The 21,445-nt window shown below is 40.5% G+C and overlaps 1 protein-coding gene across 1 annotated transcript; it reads right to left on the reverse strand.

The window, feature by feature from the left end:
* Positions 1–15,717: 15,717 nt before the first annotated feature.
* LOC124131477 (50 kDa spicule matrix protein-like) lies at positions 15,718–16,818 on the reverse strand. Its single transcript, XM_046494762.2, has one exon. It carries the CDS (start codon positions 16,816–16,818, stop codon positions 15,718–15,720), a length of 1,101 nt encoding a protein of 366 aa, XP_046350718.2.
* Between the last annotated feature and the right edge of the window lie 4,627 nt (positions 16,819–21,445).

Here is a 21,445-nt window from a genome sequence, read left to right on the forward strand (position 1 = left end):
GTCAGTTGCGAGATTAATACAATTTTTTTCTGGTAATTGTTTACATCATAACACATATTTTGAGGTAGAAAATGCAATTTTGATCTTCATTTTTTATGATATTTTGGTATTGGTATATTTAATTCATGATTTTCTTTCTAATTATTTTGATGTTATAATCAAACGAACTCAAATTATTTAGTTCAAACATTTTCTGTGCTGATTTATTTGATCTCTGTTTGGTATATTAACAGGACTGTGTGAGGATATTCTCAGGCATGGTTGAACTATCTACTTATCTATTTAATGGTTTCAGGAATTGCATTTCAAGTCGCAGACATAGACTATTTGGTTCTGTAAGGCAAACACTCAGCCATAATAATCGACTGCGGTGTAGATATGTTCTTGTGAGAACTGGTAAGTGAAGCAAATGTTACCAGACTGTGACAGAGGCCTTAAAAGGATATATGTTTTCTTAACACATTTATGTTGTTGCATTTTGAAAAAAAATGGTTAAAAGTGTAACTGAAGGATGGGTTTGAAAGTTGTAATTGGTTGATAAAACACTTTACACAGTCATCCTTCTTCATTCGCCATGCTCATTTTGTCTGGCCCCATGGAGATTCCGTGACAGAATAAGTCATCAGTTCTCCATGCTTGTACCCTTTGGGGCAGAGTAGATCCCCATTAGATCCATGTTTGTCTCCCTTGGAGTTTGTGGGGTAGAGCTCGTCCCAGGATTGTCCACCATAAGGATTCCAGGGCAGAATAGATGCCCAGTACCCCTTCCCTTCACTTTGAGATTCTGGGGGTAGTGTAGGTCCTTAGTAACCCCATGCCTGAACATACCCCTGGTCAATTCTGGGACAGAATAGGTCCCCAGTATGCCTGAACATACTCCTAGTCAATTCTGGCACAGAATAGGTCCCCAGTATGCCTGAACATACTCCTTGTCAATTCTGGCACAGAATAGGTCCGCAGTACCCCATGCCTGAACACACACCTGGTCAATGCTTGGGCAGAATAGGTCCCCAGTATGCCTGAACATACTCCTTGTCAATTCTGGCACAGAATAGGTCCCCAGTATGCCTGAACATACTCCTTGTCAATTCTGGCACAGAATAGGTCCGCAGTACCCCATGCCTGAACACACACCTGGTCAATTCTGGCACAGAATAGGTCCCCAGTATGCCTGAACATACTCCTAGTCAATTCTGGCACAGAATAGGTCCCCAGTACCCCATGACTGAACATACTCCTAGTCAATTCTGGCACAGAATAGGTCCCCAGTACCCCATGCCTGAACATACCCCTGGTCAATTCTGGGACAGAATAGGTACCCAGTATGCCTGAACACACACCTGGTCAATGCTGGGGTAGTATAGGTCCCCAGTATGCCTGAACATACCCCTGGTCAGTTCTGGGACAGAATAGGTCCCCAGTACCCCATGCCTGAACATACTCCTAGTCAATGCTGGGGTAGAATAGGTCCCCAGTATGCCTGAACATACCCCTGGTCAGTTCTGGGACAGAATAGGTCCCCAGTACCCCATGCCTGAACATACCCCTGGTCAACTCTAGGGCAGAATAGGTCCCCAGTATGCCTGAACATATCCCCGGTCAGTTCTGGGGCAGAATAGACCCCTAGTATGCCTGAACATACTCCTTGTCAATTCTGGCACAGAATAGGTCCTCAGTTCCCCATGCCTGAACACACACCAAGTCAATACAGTCTTCACCTTGATAGTTAGAGCTAAAGTAAGGATGAGAGTTTTTAATATGTTATCTGGCTGATTGTTTGGGATTTCAACCACTGGATTGCCTGCACCAGACTCGATTATAGGCAGGCCTCTCACAGTAATATAGCTGAAACAGTCCTAACTACAACATAATAAGGTTTTCTTTCTTTTTTTTCAAACTGTTTGATCTCAGCGTTATTTGTTTCCACACAGGAACCAGGGTTCTGCGATGATAGACAGGTTAATGTTTCAGTCTGGTCTGTATCCAATTCCTGTCATGTAAATTACTTACATGAATACAATGTGTGATCAACAGTGCTGAGAAATGTAACATGTTGTAATTACAACATGAGAGATGCTTAGTCATAACTATGACAGGGATCTATGTGATACAGAAATGTGCGTCCAGTATGCACAAATATAGAATGGACGCAGAAAAAAGAAATATGCTGCATCTCAAGTGACACACAATAATATTCATTGTACCAACTTTTTACAAGAAATATACAGGTCCTGGAATGTAATGTAATGATCAAATTTTACAGTACTGGGTGCCGTTGTACAAAACAACCTCAGCGCTACAACTGTCATAAGTCTATGTTAAGGTATGGGAGTTACGATCGCCTTAGTGCTAAGATCGCTTTGTACAATGGCACCCAGTACACTACACCATTTCATTACTTTACAGGACCCTTGTATTTCCTGTGAGGACTCTTGAAATTTATTATTGAGGGTCTTAAGGACTCCTAGTTTTGAAAGTAAAATAAAACCCTGCTACATGATGATGATGATGATGATGCCTACATTTTGAATCCATACCTTTCACAGAAGAAGATGGAATTCATATATTATAAACCGTTATTTGATAATAATACCCATATTTGCTGGATATTTAAATATTCATATTATTGTATTTTGGGAGAATGGCCTTTATTACTAAGTAAATGTGTCCGTCTGACAATAATGAAGCTATTGATTATCAATTCCCAGAATTAAAAATTCATAAATATAAAAAAATTACAAATTTTAGTTTTATTCAGATTTCATTTTCCTCAAGGATAATTTATATTTTCACTATATAGAGACCGTAAGTGGTTTTGTTTTTATCCCTAATATCATATATTAAAATAATAATTGTTTGTGCAAGTCTTTCATCCTATTTGCTATATTTCAAACTCAAAAGTAGCAATGTGTTTGATTGAATGTGCCTGCTTCTGTCACACCTGGCAACCTGCCATGTTTTTATGTATTACTACCTGTTTATTCTGTTCTAAGTCACTGAACTGGAAGAATTCTATCATTTCTGGTGGTGTGTTTATAACAATAATCAACTTCGTAATCATTAACGTCAGCTGAGGGTGATCTATCAGAAAGGATTATCAATCAATAGATAGCACTTGGTTACATATGAACAACACAAATAAATCCACTGAGTGACAACAAGTCAATGTATTGTTGCAGTATATAAAGGGATATATGTGACATTGATATTGATATTTCAAATCAGCATTTCCATCGTCAATGAAAACATATATATTGATGGAGTTATGCCTGTATCCGATTGCTCTTGGAGACTAGTCCAGGGCCTCATTCCTCAAAGCGATCTTAGCGCTGCAATGATCGTAAGCCTTTGTTAAAGTATGGGACTTACAATAATCTTAGTGCTAAGATTGCTCTTGGAGACTATTGTCCAGACGACTAATATGAACTTCATTTTACTAGTTCTCTGACTTTGTAGCTAGTCCTGCTTAAAGAAGAGTTCAAGAGTAAATTTTCGGTCAGTTTTATTCAGAACTAATTTTTATAAAATTAAAACTGAAGTCACTGAGAACTGGTTCAGGGCCCCGTTCCACAAAGCGATCTTAGCGCTAGGTCGATCGTAACTCCCATTCTTTAACACTGACTTACGACAGTCGTATAGGGTGATATATGATATTCAGCTTGATAACGGGGTAAGAATCTACATCGAAATGTCGCAATATGCAATAGACCAGAATTTGTTATCCATGAAGTTTTACGTTTTCTCACTAATTCACCAACTTCTAAAAATGTCAATCGAATACGACCAAGATTAGATGCTTACTTGTCCTCAGCGACAAGTTATTTTTGGAACAATGTGTAAAGCCCATTAGTGGTGTTCGCTGCTATGATATTGATGGAATATTACTAAAAGTAAAGCCATACTCACTCACACACAATTTAGCAGTCTGGGGCTAGCTGAACTTTGAAGACCGTTAGGCTTGATAAGGTTATTGTGGGCGATGTACTCTGACAGAAACTGCCTTCAAGTTTTACAAATAATAAAAGAAGTGCGACATATCAAAATAGATTTACAGGAGTTATATTTCACTTTGAACAGTATTTCATGTCAAATACCTACATGTAAGCTTGGTTGTACAAATCAAGCACGGGTCAAGGACACAAGGGAAGGTAACTCACATCGTCACTCCACAAACATGAGTGTTACAGATATGCATCTTGATTAAGATGATGCTCAGAAAAAGACACTGTTTGGTTGGTTGGTTGGTTGGTTGTTAAAGCTGCACTCAGCAATATTCCACCTATATGGCGGTCTGGAAATAATCAAGTCTGGACCAGACAATCCAGTGATTGATATCATGATCATCAATCCACGCAGTTGGGATACAATGACATGCATCAAGCAGGTCAACGAACCTGACCAACCAATCGCATTAGTCGTCTCTTACGACAAGCAATGGTTGCTGAAGACCTATTCTAACCCAGTTGTCATAGCGAGAGATGTATATGTGTTGTTGCCACTGCAAAAACAGTAATCGCAAACAGAATAAACAAGACAATTAGCAAACACATGAAACATTGATTGGGGAGTTGAAGGTAAATCTTCCTTGTCCTGTCTCAGCCATTGAGACTCATTATGAATACCAGTCGTGAGTCTAAATATTTAAGGGGGCATATACTAAACCAGGACTTACTTTCCTTTGATGTATAGCAAACGTTGAACAAGAACAACAAACCTTCGAGACGCTGTCTGTCTTACTGATGACAACTGTTACTTTGCTTGATAGAGACTGGTTTGGCTGTTTTCTTGACTGGTCTGGATGAGCTCATGGCTCACTGATATTGAGCCTTTTGGCAGAAAACCGTTCTTTTACTTTTTCTGAGTCGATTTATTTTGTCAGATTCATGAACGAAACAAATAAGTGTTGGTATCAGTGACTGATTTCTAAATTGATACTGTATTAAAATTGCTACAAATGCCCACCATTGAAATCGTCTGCTGATATCATGGATAATGAAATCCAAATTTTCCTTCCTTAAAGAACCCAAGTGTCTACTTGATGTGAGATGAGTGAGTTTGGTTTCACTCTACATTATATTACAGCTTGATGTGGGAGGAAAACCTAAAGTGATGGAGGTCTTGGATGTTTAGCAGTTTGGTGAAGCCCACAAGATGGCTATGGTGCTGACTTAACTAAACAGAATATGATTTGTTTGTTTGTTGTTTAATGCTGCACTCAACACTATTTCAGCAATATGATGGTGGTCTGTAAATAATCGAGTCTGGACCAGACAATGCAGTGATTGACATCATGCACATTGATCCACACAACTGGGAAACAATGACATGCATCTACCAAGTCAGCAAGCCTGACCACCCGATCCTGTTAGTCACCTCTTACGACAAGCATAGCCACATATTACAGCAAGCAAGGGTTGGACAGAACATGAGACAAAAGACCAAACCCATAGGTTTTAAATGTTCACCACCACTAGCACTCCAGCAAACATAATGATATTGCCACAATGTTGTCACAATGTTTCTTTTTCATTGTGCCAAGATTCATTCCTACAACATTCCTACAACATTGCTTTATTATACACTTTTATTCATGATTGACATGTCTGTCATATATTCACATCATCACTCGACAGGTCTGACGTTTATTTAAGAAATAATCGAGGAGTGGGCGTTGTTTATCGTACAATAAAACACTGCAGGGAGAATAAACCATTTCTTATATGAGATATCAAAATATTGTACAGTCTCTTTAAGGATGTTAATATAATGTACAAACTGTTACATAAGATTTACCGATATTTAGATAATGATGACCCCCGGAATACAATCTCTGCAATGTCGGACAAGTCTATTTTAAGCCCAGGGGGTTACGTTTGGTATTTCCTGGATATTCTCACAATTTTCACGTCTATTATCTGTACCTTTTCTCCCAAAGCCGATAGATATATCTCTCCCACTTTATCGTTCGGCCATTGCATTTATCTATGTTGCCCAGCTACATCTATGAGGAACAAATCACTAAACCTTTCCCTCTCAAAAATATCTTTATCCAATTTATGACGTCATGAAGTTGCGAGCACATGTTAGAATCTCCAGAATTGACGTCATGATAGAACAATGTTTTATTGTGAAATAAGCCATGTTTTGTTCTTTGCAGTATATTGTGTAGCTATCTTAAGTATGCAGTAAGTACTGTTAATTAAGCAATGGGGTTCCTTCAGCAACCTCTCTGAATGTTTTGAAAATGGCCGATGGTCATGAGGCAGAACTGTTTTGTTCCATTTAAAGCACATTGTAGGTAGGACTGGGACGGGTAACTCGGGGACTCCCATCGGGTGGTTCCTGAATTGGCCCTGGATACCCACAGCACTACCCGGACACGTGGTTAGTCACGTGATATATTGTTTAATAGCAAAAATAATCTAGAACTTCCACGGTTGTACTATAAGTGACTAATGTTCGTATTTCTTTCTGACTATGCAGGCATTCCTTCTGACTTCTGAATAGAGATAAAGCTTCAGTCAACTTCAGTGTATGCATGACCAGATCGTTTAATCATTGTATCTAAATACATTTTGTCAGGGCTATTCCCAATCGGACATTCGTACCTATCTCTTGAGACCAACAGCGGGTACCCGGGTAGGGTTGGGTAATAGTGGAGTGGGTACCTGGGTAGTAAATTTGGACTTGCCCCAGCCATAATTGTAGGTCTGAAAAAGTATAAATAATTCCATACCTAGGACTGGATTTCAATTGAAAAAAGGATCTTACAACAGTTTTTTGTATATATGAAAATAATATAGGCATATATGATACGGGAACAGAACTTTGTCTCAATGTTATTGAATGTTAGGTTACAATGTAACACGCTCACAGCATTGTAATGATGTGTGTTAGCTTGGACAGGTCTTGATGTTGCTGACATACCAATGATCATAATCAGGTTAAATTTGGCTAATCCTGGCATTGCTAAGGGGCACAACTCTGCACAGTGAATTGCTGTGCCTCAGACCAGATATCAATCACTGGATTGTCTGGTTCCAGATGCGATTATTTACAGACCGCCATCATATAGCTGGAATATTGCTGAGTGTAGTGTTAAACAACAAACAAAAAAAGAAACAAAAGCATTTAATATGAGTCTTTCCCATTAGTTAATCTGTCATGCCATGATTAATGGTAATGACCTTGGTGTAACCACTCTGTCTGTGTTGTCACTGGTTTGTCCTTTAATAATTCAGGTAAAATCACATTGCATTGCATGATTTTCATCAAATACAATGAACATGTTCATTAAATACAGAATATTGATATTATATCAATCATTTTGGTTGTGTATGGACACAATGAAGAGAAAATTATCAATATTTGTTTTTATTCCTCACCGAGAGTGAAAAACCAGGCTTAAAACATGGTGATATTAAAAGTGAGACTTTTTTTTCTTTCAGAGAATATTGTATTTATTTTTTTCACTGGTAAATATTGGTGACTATAATGGTTACACCAAGGACTCACTGACTTGATTGATAGCATGCCATTGGACCTTAATGTCATGTATTATTGCTCAATATATCAATAATTGATTTGTCTGGTCCTGACTTGATTACTTATACATGTATTGCGAAAACGTTATGTTGACACTTAATACTCAAACTGCCTCAAATATGAGTGTGTGAGGGAGTGAGTTGGGTTTAACGCCGCTTTTAACAGTATTCCAGTTATATCACTTTTCGCGAACACCTGGTATCGTCACTATTTGATAGTGATTCATTAACATGATATAGTAGGAATGGTACAATAGACTCTACTTTTGGCAGAGATTTCTTATGAATATAGTGAGTTAGTGAGTGAGTTGGGTTTAACGCTGCTTTTAACAGTATTCCAGTTATATCACAGCATGTCAGCTTCATGTGGGAGGAAAGCCTGTAGTGATGCTGGTCTCAAATGTTTACTACTTCGGTGAAACCCACGAGCACTGGTATGGTGTTGACAAACCTAGAAACATAATCGGGGCGAACAGGGATTTGAATCATAGGTATCTGGCCCAAGGGACGCAACTCTGCACAGCGAAATACGGCGCCTTAGACAACTGGGCCACCTGTGCCCCCGCCTCAGATATGACTTTTATGAGTCACAGTATGGCATTTATGATATATGCATCCATTCTCTTACAACTCAATTTTGTTTCTAGGCGTCACTAGGGATAATCTGACCATGGTCGTTGTAAATAACTGTGAGTTGTGCGATCTATCAATCACTTCACACACGATTTCGACAAAATTAATGTTAACATTATTTTGAACAGAATTAATAAAATATATTACAAACATAAATCCAGATAAACAATGAACACCTTTTTATAACCAGATAGTATAATAATTGGATTAAGTTTGGTACTTCAGTTTGGATTTGTTGACTGGTATTTCTCGGTGTTACATGATCGCGATGATTAGCTGATAATGTTTTTTGAGATGGGGAATACATCGTGTCATTGGAAAACCTAATTTTATTAAAAATGTAAGTAAATTTTCGGGGGCATGCTTTACCGTGCTATATTGAAGAGCGCAATAATGAGGGAACACTCTTGCTGAAATATTGCTGAGTGTAACATTGTTAAAAATTACACTGTCTGCACCTATAAGTATTCCACACTACATTCATCTACACTGCTTTTTAATAAACATTTGCCATTGCCTTGTAAAACAAAAGTCTCAGGTTCAATTCCCACCAGGGAACGATGTGTGGAGGTACTCTTGGTGCCCATTGCCATGATAGTTCTTGAATACAGAGAATATTACTTTAACCACACTCACTCACTAAAATATGAATTATATGATAAACAAGTTCATCTAAACTGTAGATGAAACATCTGTGTGAAGATACTGTGTAAAAAAAGGTTATAAAAATCTATATATACACATTTATTAAAACATTTTTCACTTTGTTATGGCATTTTGTTGTGATAAAATAAATTGAAATTTAATTTTGTTTCAGTGAATTGCATTAACCTGGAGTCTGATGTCTCTTTGCTCTTGCTTGAGTATCTTTCAGAAGTTACTTGTTGATAGAGAAAAAAATGTTTGTGTGGATTGAGATTTATGGCAGGAGTACTGTTGTCTGATATCAGGCAACAAACAAACATTTACTTTTTATGCAAATTGTGTAAGTGGTGGGTGCTTCCGGTAGAGCAGGGCATGCTTACCCTTTTTGTGAACACCTGGTGTCATCACTGATTCACATCATTATCAACACTAGCTTGCCTTGTGAAGCATTTCAGATCTGAGACAGTGAAGTAAGTTTAAACATCTGAGACAGTGAAGTAAGTTTAAACATCTGAAACAGTGAAGTAAGTTTAAACATCTGAGACAGTGAAGTAAGTTGAAACATCTGAGACAGTGAAGTAAGTTGAAACATCTGAGACAGTGAAGTAAGTAGAAACATCTGAGACAGTGAAGTAAATAGAAACATCTGAGACAGTGAAGTAAGTTTAAACATCTGAGACAGTGAAATATGTTTAAACATCTGAGACAGTGAAGTAAGTTTAAACATCTGAGACAGTGAAGTAAGTAGAAACATCTGAGACAGTGAAGTAAGTTGAAACATCTGAGACAGTGAAGTAAGTTTAAACATCTGAGACAGTGAAGTAAGTTTAAACATCTGAGACAGTGAAGTAAGTTTAAACATCTGAGACAGTGAAGTAAGTAGAAACATCTGAGACAGTGAAGTAAGTTTAAACATCTGAGACAGTGAAGTAACATCTGAGACAGTGAAGTAAGTAGAAACAACTGAGACAGTGAAGTAAGTAGAAACATCTGAGATCTGAGACAGTAAAGTAAGTTTAAACATCTGAGACAGTGAAGTAAGTTTAAACATCTGAGACAGTGAAGTAAGTAGAAACATCTGAGACAGTGAAGTAAGTAGAAACATCTGAGACAGTGAAGTAAGTAGAAACGTCTGAGACAGTGAAGTAAGTTTAAACATCTGAGACAGTGAAGTAAGTTGAACCATCTGAGACAGTGAAGTAAGTAGAAACGTCTGAGAGGCGGTTGCCTGGGGAGCATGAGGCTGCTGATTCAATCCCCGGCTGCCTCATGCTAAAAATGTCAAAAGATGGTACTTGTTGTTACCCTGCCTGGCACTGAGCACTAAGGGGCTAAAACAAGGACTGGTTGGCTCTGAATCAGGATACTGTGTCTGATTGTGGTATTCATGTTACATTGTTGCATTAGGCTTGAACTAACTGAAATTTGTCCAAACTACAAACATTCACGCACACACACACACACACACACACACACACACACACACACACACACACACACACACACACACACACACACACACACACAAACATAACACTGCATACATGTCACTGTAAGAGTGCTATGATGGGATGTTAAACCCAATTTCACTTCACCCTTCCTATTGTCAATAAGACTAATGAATCTCCTAATGACGTGAGTCACGTTGCTATTTCACTTAACACACATGATGATGCCTTGTTTATAAGTTCACCTCCCACCATAATGGAGGACTGTTGATGCTAGACTACAGAGAACACCACTGAACCTTAAGATAATATTTTGCCTTTCAAGATGCAGGGGACATAAGCTCTTTAAGCACTGACTGAAATAATCTTTTCAGCAACAAGAGTCAGGACCTCAAGACAAAACAATTCTGCATGATACACCTCGAATATGTTGAATACTTTCAGTGATTGTTTTGTTATTTTTCTATCCTTTTCCCCTTTTTTGATTTTGAACCATGCTTTTTTAATTCCCCAAGAGAGCCTCAACTGTACCTATGTTTTCAAACCAGTCTGGCTAGTTTAACAAAAGTAGTATTTCAAGGAACAGGTTTAGGAATTTAATGACAGAGCCTTAAATGTATCTTTGTTTTCAGTGTCAAACCAATCTGTGTTCTTATAATAAAAGTTTTATTTCAAAGAGCAGTTAGGAAATTTTTAATAATTGAGCCTTAAGTGTATCTGTTTTCTATGTCTACCAGTCTGTGTTCTTGAATGAAAGAAGTACATCAAAGTGAAGATAAAAGAATTTAGTGATTGAGTCTCAAATGTATTATGTTTTCCTGGTCGTTATTTGTTCTTGGAATGAAAGAAGTATTTTCAAGGAAGTGTAGGATTCTATTACAAACACAGACAAATGTGGTCACCGTGAAAGTAGGGATACTAGATAAAGGTGCCGTGTCGTGTTGGAAATACTACGATGATACTCAGTAATCTGTAACACCATGATGCACGGTGTCAGTGATACTTAGGTTATTATTACATGCCCACTCAGACATATTTAATAAGACTGAAGTACTAATTGCTTTGGGACTTTTTAACATCAAAAAGAGAAAATACTTTTCATAATCTTCAAAACATGTCCTTATGTATATTACTCAAAAGAAAATCGATTCTTTCATATTACTATATAGTTTATCTGTTATGCCATGATTTGAAAGAATCAGGTGTTCTTTAACTTCTTTTGAGTAGTATACATGTGGTAAGAAATTAACCACCATCTCTTCTTTGGTTTCATTCATCCTCATCTTCAATGTATCTTTGAGACATCTAAATATGACATTGATCTCATTTTCATAAATGTGTTAGATACGTGATGCAAAGTTGGTGTAAGAACACTGTTCCTCCAGTTAGTCACAAGGACTAGTTCACATGATATAATGAAACGCTGGTACAAGAACACTCTATGTTCCTCCAGAAGTCACAAGGACAGGTTCACATGATATAATGAAACGCTGGTACAAGAACACTCTATGTTCCTCCAGAAGTCACAAGGACAGGTTCACATGATATAATGAAACGCTGGTACAAGAACACTCTATGTTCCTCCAGAAGTCACAAGTACGTGGCTCACATCATATGATGCAAGGAAACGGAGGAAGCAAAATATGGGATGTCAAATAACTGTTGCCATGGAACCGTTAAAAAGATATCAATGGATAATCAATTTGTTTTCTGTATTTTAATGTCATTATTTCACTTTATAAACCAAAAATTATATTTTCTCAGTTAATGAACACAGGATATGATTTACAAACATGGCTAATTAATATGGAATTCTACAGAACATGGTGCTGTTTGCAGGTGTATATACTTAGTTTGGTATAGATCGATACATGACTTTGCTGCATGATAAATCTATCATGACACACAGTCATTCAAATCGTCAATGCCAAAGCAAAATCAGTCCAGATTATCTACCAAAACAGGTTCCATTGGGCAAACAAGGCACAATAGGGCACCAATTCAGCTCTTAAACAAGATGCAATGTGACTATCGCAGCGCATTAGGAATTATACCAGAACTTACACCTGGCAGTGTGTATTGCCAGTGCTATTTATCATTCATTCCGACAATGCTCACCGATGTATAGATTTCTATAGTAGCTCAATGGTTCCCAACTTTCTGTCATTGCAGATTTAGGCTATGACCAGTAATGTCTGAATAAACACGAGTTACTATTAGCGTCTATTTCCATGTATTTTATATAAGTTTAAATACAGGTCAAGACTGATGATATCTGTTAAAAAATGCAGATTCTGGCTGAAAATAGTAACGAAAGTAACTGAATGCACATGTGCATATTAGTTGAAAAGAATGGAAATGTGATGATATGCTCTCCCTGCATATGTGAAATCACAATGCAGGTAAACTCTTAGTTTGATGTTATTAGCTATGGGATGTCATGGTTGATAAATGGATGAATGAAAATAGGACTTGACTGTCTTCAAATCTTTACAAACAGGGAAATAAAGTTGAGAGGAAAGATACAGCAGAGTGTGGTATTTGTACATGCGGCATAGCATTCCCAGAATGTAGAATAGAAGTAGCTAATGTAAAAAAACACCTCATAAAATGATTTGTTTTTGCATGAAGTCCTTTGATAAGACGTGAATGATTCTTATGGAAAAAAAACCCAAGAGAGTAACAAGCGAGTTAAGTCAGATTTCCTTCTGCATCCAAAAGAAACACTCCTTGTACTGTGTTTTTCATCCTTCATCAGACTCACTTCAAAGAAAACTTTCAAACATTGAAAAAAAATCTTTCAGAGAAATTTATCGAATTATGAAAATATATCTCACACCTGAAACAAACTCACATTATATCATGTTTCATCATGTAATCCTGAGAGGAAGAAGAAGAAGAAGACTTACCTGTCACAAATGATGTGAGAAACACATGCAGAGTGAGGATTATCCCGAGTTTGAAGTGCAGCAACACAATACTACGATCACAGAACATGTTGAAGAACACAATCCAATTTCCAGTGGGAATTTTCTTCAGGTTGTATGTTAGTATTTCCGTCTTGAGCTATCACATGTTTTTTCCATGGCCATGGTGAGAAACACATAGGTTTGTCTCGACATTTTGAACTGATCTCGCACTAGAAGTCTCCCTGATAATCCTGTTGATGTTAGATTGTACACTTAACTTCCTCTGCCGAAGGGAGCTGTACACTACTTACAAGCGCTTCAGAAAAAGTGAAGCGATTGCTATTCCTCCGTAGGATGAACCATCCCGTTCATGTATTGATTTATATCGAAGCGGTGCGAACACTTGAATACTCCAAATTTCTGTCTTTGTTGCCAACTGTCAGCACTGTCCAGAAATTTCACAACTTTTTAAACAGTGGACATTTTTCATAGTAAAAACTGATAATGACATTTGAAGGCATAAATTGCAATCTTTAAAATTTGATTTGTGAGAGCACTCATATATTTGTGATACGTCTGTGCTGATGAAATCGTTTGATGTAAATTGTGCTGAACTTGGAAACAGGATGAACGAATGTGAGACGGAAGTGATAGAGTTAAATAACAACTTTGACCGGTACTGCAGCAGTGAATTATCACAGTCCTAGGACGAGGATCTTCATAAGAGATGGAAACTGGTCACACTGTCCGTCACGTTTGGCATCATCCTGCCGTTGCAATTTAAGCAAATTGCTCTTGAAAATTGCGTGCCTTTCTGTTGTGTGATACTGAGATGAAGTTCCATGGGTAATACGGATCACCTGAAAAGACTCGGACTGATCAAACGTCGGATTATTTCCTGGATCAGTTGCCAAGTCGGATGATGATTCTGTTTGTATAATTCCCGACTGCAAGTCTTCTTAACTTTGAACAGTCATATCAGGTTCGTCAGCTCTACAAAAAATGTTGTCAATGAATTAAAAAATAGCAATTGTTCTCCAGTCACTCAAACAATGAATACCAAATCAAAAGACCCACTGTACTCAAGAAAATTAAAAACCTTCCCTCCTGTCCCCAAACATCAGTGATTGGTTATTTAAGACATCAAGCAAGAGTATGAGTGGTCCTTACAGTAATGAATGGCTAAGTTAGTTCAGCAACGCATTGCGATCACAGTGTGCATGCTGGTCGAGCCATCCCTTGTTGATACTCCCAGCATGGTCAATGAGTTGCTTCCACACCACAGTCGTAGTGGTGTCTGGCCATGTGCTACACAAGTGAGCAGACGAATTGCATGTTTAATTGATGTTCGAACTAGCCAATCGGGTTAGGTTCCCAGTGCTAGCCTATCTTATGCTGGTTTTGTCATCAGAAAAGAATATGACTTTAAGATAATCAATACCATCTATTGACAAGTGTCTGAATTGATTACGAAGCCTTTTACAAATTTGTGTCGATTGGCTAACTTGTGGCTTAGGTGGTAGTGTTAATGCTCCGCCTGCCACACTCCCACGGATTACCAGCTTACTTAGGGTTAAGCTGATTGCTGGGATCAGAACCTCCTCGGCCACAGCCACTTCTTGCCATGCTAGCATCGACACTATATTCACGAGGAGCCGGTATTACGCTGTGCCCTCTTCACATCCGAGTAGCTCACAGCTGGCTTCCAATCATTCAACCCTGCTCCGGACCTACTGAGGAGTACTGGAGAGTTCCTCATAACCTTTCATTTCTCACAATCAGTATCTGTGGCCAAAACAAAGAATCATTTTATTTTCCTTCTGGTTCATTTCCGCAGTGTCTCCTATTGCTTTCTCGTGGTGTGTTTTTGCTTCTTTAAGAGCATCGATAGGTTATACTCGCAGCAGCTGGGCGGTACACAATCTATAGTGAATGGAGGCAGGTTCCGACAACTTGCTCTTCATTCTCTGTCACCGTACTCACATTCTCTATGCATGAGGCTATCAATATTAATACTGTATAGATCAGGTGAAATTGGAATAATGTAGATATCATATAATGTATGCAATATTATGTAACTGAATATTTTGTAAACCTGAGGCTGATTTAGAATTTATTGGTGATAAAGTAATTCAACACCCTCTCTTAGCAAACTAGCTTTGTGTGTGTTGGTTTGTCATTAAAATTATAGCTTGATTTCATCCAAGAAATATAACCTGCATCGCTACAGACTTTTCTTCCCAATTTAGCTGAGATGCTGTGACACAACGGAAATATTTTTCAGAGTGGCATTTAACCCAATTCAATCTCTCTTTCTAGAAAAGACTAGAATGGTAGAAACATGAACAGAGCTGCACAACACAACTAAGTATGATTCCATTTTTGCCCAAAAATTTGGGGACAGATTTGGATATAGAAATGGATCTTGAAATATCCTTCTTTCATATCCTTCTCTTTATGTTAAATGTGGGAAGAAAGACAGATATTTTTTCTGGGATTTGAACTGATGGACAACTCTGCACATTAAGTTGTGGAACTTTAGACTACTGGGACACCCTTGTCCCAGCCCTTGTCCCAGCCCTTGCCCCAGCCCTTGCACCCAGCCCTGGCATCCAGCCCTTGCCCCCAGACCTGGCATCGAGCCCTGGCATCGAGCCCTTGCCCCCAGACCTGGCATCCAGCCCTGGCATCCAGCCCTGGCATCCAGCCCTTGCATCCAGCCCTTGCACCCAGCCCTTGCACCCAGCCCTGGCATCCAGCCCTTGCACCCAGCCCTTGCATCCAGCCCTTGCACCCAGCCCTTGCACCAGCCCTTGCACCCAGCCCTGGCATACAGCCCTTGCACCCAGCCCTTGCACCCAGCCCTTGCACCCAGCCCTGGCATCCAGCCCTTGCACCCAGCCCTTGCACCAGCCCTTGCACCCAGCCCTGGCATCCAGCCCTGGCATCCAGTCCTGGCATCCAGCTCTTGCCTCCAGACCTGGCACCCAGCCCTGGCATCCAGTCCTGGCATCCAGCTCTTGCCTCCAGACCTGGCACCCAGCCCTGGCATCCAGTCCTGGCATCCAGCTCTTGCCTCCAGACCTGGCACCCAGCCCTGGCATCCAGTCCTGGCATCCAGCTCTTGCCTCCAGACCTGGCACCCAGCCCTGGCATCCAGTCCTGGCATCCAGACCTGGCACCCAGCCCTGGCATACAGCCCTTGCCCCCAGACCTGGCATCCAGCCCTTGCACCCACCCCCTGGCATCCAGCCCTTGCACCCAGCCCTTGCCTCCAGACCTGGCACCCAGCCCTGGCATCCAGTCCTGGCATCCAGTCCTGGCATCCAGCTCTTGCCTCCAGACCTGGCACCCAGCCCTGGCATCCAGTCCTGGCATCCAGACCTGGCACCCAGCCCTGGCATCCAGCCCTGGCATCCAGCCCTGGCATACAGCCCTTGCCCCCAGACCTGGCATCCAGCCCTTGCACCCACCCCCTGGCATCCAGCCCTGGCATACAGCCCTTGCCTCCAGACCTGGCACCCAGCCCTGGCATCCAGTCCTGGCATCCAGTCCTGGCATCCAGCTCTTGCCTCCAGACCTGGCACCCAGCCCTGGCATCCAGTCCTGGCATCCAGACCTGGCACCCAGCCCTGGCATCAAGCCCTGGCATCCAGCCCTGGCATACAGCCCTTGCCCCCAGACCTGGCATCCAGCCCTTGCACCCACCCCTGGCATCCAGCCCTTGCGCCCAGCTCTTGCATCCAGCCCTTGCATCCAGCCCTGGCATCCAGCCCTTGCACCCAGTCCTGGCATCCAGCCTTGGCACCCAGCCTTGTCCCCAGCCCTTCACCATAGCCCTTGTCCCCAGCCCTTGCACTAGCCCTAGCCCTAGCCCTGGCCCTTGTCCCAGGCCTTGTCCCCAGCCATTGTCTCCAGCCCATCCCCAGAGCCCTTGCACTAGCCCTAGTCCTAGCCCTTGTCCCAGGCCTTGTCCCCAGCCTTTGTCCCGGCCCTTGTCCCAGCCCTTGTCCAAAACCTTGACTCCAGCATTTGTATCCAGGCCTTGTCCCCAGCCCTTGTCTCCAGCCCTTGCCCATATCCCTTGTTCCCAGCCCTTGCACTAGCCCTAGCCCTTGCCCCAGCCCTTGTCCCAGGCCTTGTCCCCAGCCTTTGTCCCGGCCCTTGTCCCAGCCCTTGTCCAAAACCTTGACTCCAGCATTTGTATCCCGCCCTTGTCCCCAGCCCTTGTCTCCAGCCCTTGCCCATATCCCTTGTTCCCAGCCCTTGCACTAGCCCTAGCCCTTGCCCTTGCCCCAGCCCTTGTCTCCAGCCTTTGTCCCCAGCCCTTGTCCCAGGCCTTTGCTTCAGACATTGTCCAAGCCCTTGTCCCAGCCCTTGCCCCATGGTCTTGCCTCTGCCCTTACCCAAAGCCCTTGCTCCCACCTGTTCCCCAAGTCTTTGACACAGCCCATCTAGATAATTCAAGTCGAATGTAAATAGTGATGTTGTATGAATTCATTTAATTCCTTTGATTGTTTTAACCAGTAAGAGGGGCGATGGGGTAGCCTAGTGGTTAAAGCATTTGCTCATCACGCCGAAGAACCGGGTATTGATTCAATACTTGGGTACAATGTGTGAAGCTCATTTCTGGTGTCCCCTGCCATGATATTGCTGGAATAGTGCTAAAAGTGGTGTAAAAACATACTCACTCACTCATCATGGAACATTTCTAGTTCTCCTATGATCCCTACAATTATAATTTTAGGGCCCATGGGAGGATGCATATTAGTATGTTAGGGCCCATGTGACAATGATAAATACCCCTTAAGATCAAGATGGTTTTCCATTGGATTTGAAATTAAGGATATTGTGGACAAGGCACTCCATATGTGTGAAGTGAGTGAGTTTGGTATACATATACATGTATACCGTATTCGACGTAATAAGTGCCCCACTCTAATAAGCGCCCACGGCAATATTTGCTAATATATTGGCTAGTGAACAATCCAAATTAGCACCCTTCCGACTGATCAATGTACACAGGACTTATTTATTCTTGTATAATACGCACTCATGTGTTATATGCACCCTTAATTACAGGCAATTAAATTCTGGAAAAATATATCTGTCGTGTATAATAGGCACAGACTTTTCTTTTGTATCATTTCAGGCTGTCAGCATAAACCACAAAATTTACGATCTCTCAACACTTTCACCAAAATTATATTTTAATAAGAGCCCCCTATTTCTAATTTTGAGAGCACCCTGGGCGCTTATTACGTCAAATACGGTATAATGATTATTGTTTAATGTGCATAACTATTGATTAAATTTTGATCATTTTTATGTACTAAACAAAGTGGTCTAAGGATACGAGAAATCAATTTTAGCTGACATGTTTGCATTATCAAACCAAGTAAGGTGTAATAACATGAGTGATATTAAAATAGATTAAATTTTATATTATCTGTCTAAAGATTGGTTAGATAAAATTGTCATTTGCTTGATTTTAGACAAAGATCTTTAGGACCCAAAACTCACTGTGCAGGATTGTGTCCCTTAGGAATGCAAGGATCCTATGATGGTGGTTTGAGTCCCAGAATCACCCTGATTAGGATCTCTTGGTTGTTAGCTCCATACCCATGTTCGTGGTGAACGTCTATGACCTGCATCACATTGGGTTTTCAACCAACGTTAAGCTGATAGAACTGTCATTGAGTACAATTTTTTAAAGACAAATTTCTCGCTCACAAGAAAGTATTGATTGTATTCCAAACATTAACAAATCTAAACCTTCATTTAGTTCAGCACAGTGAAGTTATTTCCAGAGTATGTTTGTGTGTTAAGCTATTTTGTCTGAGTCAGGTTGTGTGAAGTCCAAGAAAAACACTCAGGTTCCAGCACTCCCAAGCATCAAAGGACATACATACGAAATAACCTTTTCTCCGATTATTTTTCTAAATTACCTTAATAAGAAAACACAACAATTACTTATAGGCACTATGTACACAGATATCTCATTTAATATATTTCTTCATTTACATGATGAAACATGGAAAAAACGGTTTTGTCATTTGTGCAAAATGGTTGTGTTTGTTGAAGCAAAAATGTGGCAGATGTTTCGGATGTTTTCAGTGACAACTGAATTCTGTAGTTGTGTACTGTGAGACCCAGCATCACAGACTTGCCATGTAAATGGCATCCGTTCCACTGTAACCCAGTTGCATGTCTCTTGGTTGAGGGACTGCAGTTTGCTCTGAAGAGTTGCTTCCCTTAGGCTTGCCAGTTTGTATAGTGTGTGGGTTCGAATCCCAGATTCACCTTGTTTAAATACTGTAAATCTGGAAATTAATGCGTCTGCAAGTTAATACAACTGCTGACCCCTAGCCCAAAATGCGACTCAATATCAATGCGACTCCCCTCACCCCATCGCCAGTGGAATGATACATACATATCCTAGCCTCAATCCAATCACACAGCCAAAAGTGCCGCTTATTAACGCTGAGTAGAGCACTTCCGTAAAAACAATAAACAGTCTTTTCCAAAAAATAACACACAGTTTATATGTTTACTCTGTTGACTGGCATTAAGGAAGTTCAAAGGCAATAATATAATTGAGCCAACAGCAGATCACTGATTGGTATGCGGAGAAGGTGTCAACAAGCGTGACACGAGTGGGTAGAACTCTTGACCCAAGCAGTGATAACTAACCGAATGCCCATTGTGTAATTCCTAGTCTTTGAATGACATTGTTATATATATACTTGTTACAACTGCTGCTCAATAAACTGTGTTCATGTTTATATTCAAATTGGTATTTCCGCTATCCAAAGTGTGCAGTGAGGCCGTCTTATTGCTGATTGTCATTAAGTCATTAAGTAAATTAATGCTAGCAAAGACCACTCACATTTTTTGCATTTAATTCACTTCAGGCCTCTCGACCCGTGAAGATCCGGGTTAGAATAGGTCCTCAGTATCCCAAGCTTGCTGTAAAAGGCGACTATGCTTGTCATAAGAGGCGAATAACGGGATCGGGTGGTCAGGCTCGCTGACTTGGTGGATGCATGACATGGTATCCCAATTGCATAGATCAATGCTCATGATGTCAATCACTGGATTGTCTGGTCCAGACTTGATTATTTACAGACCACCATCATATAGCTTGAATATTGCTGAGAACAGCGTTGAACAACAAACAAACAAACAAACAAAACTCCCACATGAACTGATACTAAAATACTGTTCAAAACAGTGTCCCTCTCACTAACTCTTATGGATCGAATGTTTTCAGAGATGGCCAAGTGTGTTGTGATATACTATGGGGATCCCCAGGCCTATAGGCTTCCATGTATCTAGCATCAGTTTCGTTGTGAGATTAAAAATCATTTCGCTATCACATGTAATAATGGACAGAAACATAATCAATACCAAAGTCATCCTCAGTTCTCTCAAACTTGGTTCCTTTTACAACTGTTGGATTAAATGTCATCAACAAGAGAGACTGGCTTTGTTAATATTTCAAACACGATCTTTGGATGGCATTTAGAAGTGAGACATGTTACTAATCACAACTTCAACTTGTAATATAGAAGTTGACCACGCATACTATCTTGTCATGAATTCAAAACCAACTGCACGAACTAAACAAAACATGTTCACTCATATTCAGGGCGGTCAGGTAGCCTAGTGGTTAAAGCGTTCCCATGTCACGCTGAAAACCAGGTTTGATTTCCGAAATGGGTACAATGTGTGAAGCTCATTTCTGGTGTCCCCTGCCATGATATTGCTGGAATATTGCTAAATGAGGCGTAAAATCAAACTCACTCACTCACTCACTCACTCACTCACTCACTCACTCACTCACTCACTCACTCACTCACTCACTCACTCACTCACTCACTCACTCACTCACTCCCTATTCAAGTAAAGTAAGTGAATGTTGTTATATTGCAGCTTTTTCATTACGGCCTGTAAATAATTAAAGTGGGTGAGTTGTGTTTAACGCCACTTTTAACATTATTCCAGTTATATCACAGCATGTCAGCTTAATGTGGGAGGATAGCCCGAAGTGATGCAGGTCTCGGACGTTTACCACTTCGGTGAAACCCACAAGCATGGGTATGGTGCTGACAAATCAAGAAACATAATCGGGGCAAACCGGGATTCGAACCCACATTCATAGGTTTCTGGCATGCCCGTAAATAATTAAAACAAGGCCAGGCAAACTAGTGGTTGATAGCTTGAGCAACAATGTATTACTTTTGAAAATGATATCAGCAATGTC

This window comes from Haliotis rufescens, unplaced genomic scaffold, assembly GCF_023055435.1.
Source record: "Haliotis rufescens isolate VD_foot unplaced genomic scaffold, xgHalRufe1.0.p SCAF_1, whole genome shotgun sequence".
Lineage (NCBI taxonomy): Eukaryota > Metazoa > Mollusca > Gastropoda > Lepetellida > Haliotidae > Haliotis > Haliotis rufescens.

Excerpts from the sequence above, each read along its gene's own strand:
- LOC124131477 (XM_046494762.2), bottom strand. The coding sequence starts at position 16,818 with ATGCCAGGGCTGGGTGCCAGGTCTGGATGCCAGGACTGGATGCCAGGG.